At 45.9% G+C, this 6,070-nt stretch overlaps 1 protein-coding gene across 1 annotated transcript in view; it reads right to left on the bottom strand.

The window, feature by feature from the left end:
* Nucleotides 1–1,908: 1,908 nt before the first annotated feature.
* Nucleotides 1,909–6,070, bottom strand: part of ABCA5 (ATP binding cassette subfamily A member 5) — a 34,244-nt gene continuing 30,082 nt past the window's right edge. The window contains 1 exon segment of the mRNA XM_037404741.1: nt 1,909–5,311. Coding sequence (XP_037260638.1) covers nt 5,204–5,311 — 108 coding nt within the window. The 3' untranslated portion in view covers nt 1,909–5,203.

The raw sequence follows: 6,070 nt of genomic DNA, 5'->3' as shown, positions 1-6,070 counted from the left end.
CCTCTGCAGAGATGAACTGGGTCCGATGACCAACAGGATTTTGATCTCTTGTTTCTCTTTTCCCTCTTTGTTTTTAACAATTTTTTTTTTTTTTTTTTTTTTTAGTTTCCCCTCCTTTTAATTGCTTTTCCAGCAGCTGTCACACAGCTGGAATCAGAATGAGTTTGTTGGGTTGGTTTTTTTTTTTTTTGTATTTTTTAAAAAATAGCTTTCAAATGGATCTGCTTTCAAAACAGGGAGGTGAGGAAATCAGATAAGCCAGGAAATCCAAATGAGTTGGAAGGGTGGACAGCCACATGATAATTCAAATAGTTAAAGGAATTTGACTGTCCTGGAACTTCAACAGCTTGAGGATTCTGCATCTGATTTGCAGAGCTGACTAAAAACATAAAGGCTGGCTGGTTGTTGCTTAACAAAAGGCTGGAGCTCTTCTGCAGCTGCCGATTTACTCATTTTCAAGGAATGAGCTAATTTAGGAGAGGAGCAGTGTTTTCCTGCATCACTTCCCATCAGGCAACAAGGGAGAAATGGGGAAGGTTATTCTTACTGGCAAAAAGCAAATCTGAGATGCATTTCACTAACAAAACAGTACGTTTCTGACCCATACCCTGTGCCATGGTGTGCTGGCAGTACCTGGTGCAGTGCGAAGCCTTAGCATGCCTGTGCATTAGCTGCAGAAAATGCATCAAAAATGCATTTTAACATATAGATATATATATAAAAGATACCTGTTGTGAGTGCTCCCTGGGGTATCCCATCCTGCATACTGGGACCCTAATCCAAGGCAACCCGTTGGGGCTTCACTGAAAAGCAGCTAGAGAGCACATAGCATCTCAAAATAACATTAATTAAATCCCCAAGCATGTCCCACAGGTTTGCTGAGAAGGGGGCTGAGGGCCAGCCTTGGATCAGCCCATATACCTGCCAGGAGGAGGAGAAGGGCTGGGGATGGAGCCAGTGCCCCCCCCCGAGAGGGCAGCCCAAGCAATGCGTTTCAGGAGAAAGGAGAACTGAAAGCTCCAGAAAACTTGTATCAAGAAGCAATTCAGCATGCTAAATTAGGGACTTTCTCAGGATCTCTTAAAAAATAGCATTACCAGAGAATGAATTAATTTTACAGCTTTGAAAAAAAAAAAAAAAAAATGGCACACCACCCTTAACACATCATTAAAGAAAAACTAGTATGAAAACCTGGGAACTTGCACTGAGTTCAGATTAAGTTTCTTTGGGGTCATTTTCCTCCCCACCGAGGGGTCCAGGGGGCACAAACCCCTTCCACTAGGTGCTGAACCGACCCACAGGGCTGCAGGAGGACCCCTCCATCCCAGCAGCGGGTGGTGCCGCAGCTCCCGCGGCAGCCGAGGAGCAGGCAGCGGACCCCATCCTCCATCCCCACAGACCACGGCTCCACATCCCAGCTCCAGCTAAACCAGCGCCAGAGCGAGCACCCATCTGGCCACCCAGCCAGTTCGCCTTGGGCACAGCTCCAGCTAGAAAAATGATTTTATTTTTTTTTTTTTTTTTTTGCAGTGGGGTTGATATTTTCAAGTGGATGAACGTGATTCATCGCTGCAGATGCACGACGTGGCGTGCCAGCAGTGCGCAGCTGCTGCCGGGTCACTTCTAGCCTGAAGTTGGGCTGAATTAATCCGGCTGCAAAACGTGACACAACCGCGGGCGGTTCTGAATCCCAAGTGTTCCAATACTGCAATTCTCTGAACTCAATTAAAACCACACAATTACTGCAGCCTGACACCCCCAGCCATGCCAAGAGCCGGGGTCCCCCACGCTCTGCCTGAGCCCGCTCTGCTGCAAGCCCCGGTGCTCTCCAGGGAACAGCAAAGGCTTTCGGAAACAATCCCCCTATTTCTAGCACGGCAAAACACATGCAGGATAGCAACACAAGCATTTAACAATCCAATCCATCTTTATTTTGGTAGTACTTTCTGCTGGAAAAGGAAAAACCTCGACTTTACAAATACAGCGAAGTGGTAAAAGAAAGACAGGTGTCGAAAACAAACTGCAAATGATCCCACGTGCCTGACGCCAACATCAGGAGGAGTGTTACAAACCTATCACCTCTAGACCAAGTAACTTCTGGCTTTGCTAACAGAGTACTGGATGTCGGCTACACAACTCACTATACGGAAATATTTTAAAATAAGGACTTTTCTTGGTAACGTAAACAAAATCAGCCAACATTAAATTCCTCCATAGAAAAATACAACCTTATAACATCACCACAAAGTAAATGCATCTTCCAAGTTTTGGATATACTAGCGACCTCTCACAACCACCCTGCAAGGTAACTAAACCCATTACACCTGGAACAAGTGGCACTCACCCAAGCCCCAGAGGCAGCCTGAATCCAGCCGCCTCGTCTCGGTTTTATCGCCCAGAGCACAAACTGGGGGGTGTGCTGTACGGCTGGGATTTGGCATAGCGCTGGTAACAAGGGGACTTAAAATTGGAGGAAAAAACTCCCACCTTTCCAGGGGATTCTCTGGTTTAATTGTGCACATGTTCTTCCTGATTCTGGCAGTTCTGGACATTGTATGATGCCTTGAAAGACTTCTGATACAGTAAACTGATGTTTTGGGGCAGCATCTTATGCCACATCGACACGTGATGTCACCGCGCCAGAGATCCCACCCAAATTAAGCCGAATTCTTTGCCCATGCAGCTGCACAAATACAGTGCCACCATCAACTGAGTCACCCCAGCGTAAGCAAGAACAGTACCAAACTGTGCAAATCTAGCTGCTAGGGGAGGTCTTCCTATGATCCATTTGAAATGTTAGAAAACACGGAATTATTTGAAGTAGGGCAATTTCATCCAGACAGTACAGAACTATTTTACAGACTACTAACTCGAAGTTAAAGAATAAAATCACAAAAAGACATCGGCTAACTGGCCACAACCGTACTTTCGTAAGCTCACGTGGAGAGCGCACTGGACATTGCTGGACAGATGAGCAGATGACACTCGGCTGAAACACCATTTATGATGAGAGATGAAAGTAAAGAATGTGGGCTTTGGGGAAGATGCGCTTAACTTGGATGGACGTACATGGGAAAGTATCGTGAGACAAAATTTGGGGTCCCACCTTTGCTCCAAATAAAGGAAATTGCTCAGAGATACCGGCCAGCAACAGGGATGCAGCTGGGAGCAGTGGGCTGGGGGCTCCCAGGGGCTAAATAAAAGGCTGTATAAACAAAAAGCAGCTGAATCTGGGTTACTTTTCTTTTCTTACAGGGAAGCTCCAGCCCTAGCAAGGTTGCTACTGGAGCTGTTGGTTAGAGGCTGGTGCTTTAATCCTGTTCTTTGCCTCCGTTTTGTTTCCAGCACAGGAGCCCAGGGCACAGCAAGTGCCCCAGCTCAGGGCTCATCAAAAGGGGCAGACCCAGCTCTGTGCTCCCCAGGGGCAAGGACCTTCCCCTGGCGGGGCAAACGGGACAACCAGCTGTTTCTGCAGTTCCTGGGCTCAAATTTTAACGACAAACCAAAATCCGTACGTTTATGTGCAATCTTCGGGTACAAATGAGGAAGCAAAAGTCGTACGTAAAGAGTTCACACCTCCCCACAGCCGAGTGAGAAACGAACAAGAACAGGTTTTGGCTCACCATGGTGATTATCGGACATATTACATACATTATTGCCTGGTAATTACAAACAGTTGGGACACACAGCTCCGCCTTAGCCCATAGGTTTTTTGAGTTTTTGCAAGAAAAGCAAAGGTCTTTTCTAACTTTAATGTGAAGATAGATAATTGGTATGACTTATGAAGCCAATGTTTCAATATAAATGCACCTCTATATTTGTTCACTGCAGAACACAATGAACTGTTAGCAATCTTTAATTTCACCTTATAAAACTAAAAAAAAAAGTGATGATAGCTTTGTGTAGAAAAACCAAAAAAAATAATATATTTTCAACATACATCTGTCATATCATAGGATAAAGGATCACCTATTCCACTCTTCTTAGTGCTTCTATGTAAACCAAAGGCACCATTTCTACCGATGAGGTTGTAAATTTGGATCTTTTCCTTTTGGGTTTAACAAAAGTGAATGAAAAATTGCAAAAGCTAACATTCCTGTGCCGAGCACACTACTGCATTACCTACTGCTATCACAACAAAGACGGATTAGGAAATACTGTTGCATGTGCTTATGAATTCACTGTCAAGAAAAATGAAGACATCTAAAAAGGACTGTCTCGAAAAGCAGCTGGCAAGATACATGTCGTTACACCCAACAGAAGAATTAGACTGTTTTTAATGAAGACAAATACTCACAGCTCTGCAAACCCCGTAGCTACACAGTTATGTCTTTGTACTTTTACCAAGTGGGGGAAAGAAAGCATCCACTTCTGCACACCCCCTTTAACCCTACAGTGCATGCATTACAAACACCAACACCACCCAGAATGGCAGCAGGACTTAGCCACATCTGCCAACCTGCAGTAGAAAGGCATGTTAGTGTCAACAAGGGCCATATTCTATCTGTAAATGAACATTTTCTCATCAGTTGGATACCAAGCTAAGCTCGCAGTGGAATTCAGGACCCTCTCAGCAGTGAATACAATTATTTGGGGTGGGTTTTCCTCTCTTTAAGCAGGTGCATCTTCTAAGCATAAGCAAGGACTGATCAGACAGTGGGGGAGCAGGACCTTGCAGGGGCACGTGCCCGCACAGCACCTTGTGGGGCAGGCAGCAACGCCCAACCAAGGGCACATGGCACGGCACGACCCTGCGAGCCAGCAAGGGGGTCCCGTGGGGCAGGATCCTCCAGTGGCAACTGGTTTTGCTCAAATGCACGATTTCCAGTAAGGACAACCCAACCTCAGGCAGCCCTGACACCCAGGCAGCACAGCTGGGGGACAAAGGCGGATGCTCCCGCACAAGTGACCCACACCAGGAGATGACCACCAGCCATGGCAATGTCTTCTAGCTCAACTGAAACTGGGAAACCTTGAGGAAAGAAGGGATTTCAGATCAGCCAGAGTAACGGTGGGGATGCTCACTGCTACTGCGGTGTTATTCCTAAGGCCAGGATGGTGGAACCCGCTCAGTGCTTCCAAATTTGATTTTCCTTCTCTATTCCAGCTCCGAAGTTTTCCACACACATGTCCCAGAGTGTGCGCAGAGGATCATTGCTGGCACAAAACACCAGCTGCCAAGCAGATCTGGACCGTAAGGAGCTCAGAAAACAACTCTGTCCTCCTGCGTCCTCTCCCACCACAGCGTGCTGTTCAGGGTGCCAAAGCTGCTGTCCTCCTCCTCCTGCTCCTTTGCCAGCTCCACAAAAACCTGGGACAGACAGAAAAGATCTGAATGCATCATGCTCCTTGTAGGAACTTTTTTCTTGGTCAGAAATTTCTTCTCCCAGATAGCAAGCGACAGGACAAGAAGAAATGGCCTCAAGTTGCACCAAGGGAGGTTTAGATTGGATATTAGGAAATTTTTTTTCAATGCTTCACCACCTGGGCAGTGGAACACCTGCCCAGGGAGGCGGTGGGATCACCATCCCTGGAGGTGTTTAAAAGACACGTAAATGCGGTGCTTGGGGACATGGTTTAGTGATGGGCTTGTTGGACTGGATGATCTTAAAGGTTTTTTTCCAACCTGAAGGATTCTATTCTATGCAACAGAATTTATGCCAAAACCCCCATGGGTATTGCATGTATTGCATTATCTCCGAGTAGGAAGTTCTTAGTATTCTGGGTTTTTTCCTCCTTGCTCCTACCCTCCCACCTCACGTCTTCAAGAGTACAATGAAAAGGAAGTTGGACAGAATCCACACTAAAGGACATTTATCGTCAGCAATAATTAATCCCGAATAAGCAATAATAAACCCTCAGTTTTGCCCTCCTTTCAGAAAACGAACAGCAATGCCCATCTTTTGAATAAATCTGAGCGACATTTCCACGAAAACCACAAGGTTTTTTGCTCCAGTCACTGTTTGAATGAAGAAATTTAAAGTGCTGAAGCTGCTAAATGGCAGAACCATAGCCCTAATCCAAGGCTGGTTTAAAACTTAGGTTAATCAGTGGGAGAATAGAGAAACAA

Source organism: Falco rusticolus, chromosome 1 (assembly GCF_015220075.1).
Source record: "Falco rusticolus isolate bFalRus1 chromosome 1, bFalRus1.pri, whole genome shotgun sequence".
Taxonomy (NCBI): Eukaryota; Metazoa; Chordata; class Aves; order Falconiformes; family Falconidae; genus Falco; species Falco rusticolus.
The sequence above is the reverse complement of the archived record's forward strand: the minus strand, read 5'-3'. Positions and strand labels throughout refer to the sequence as shown.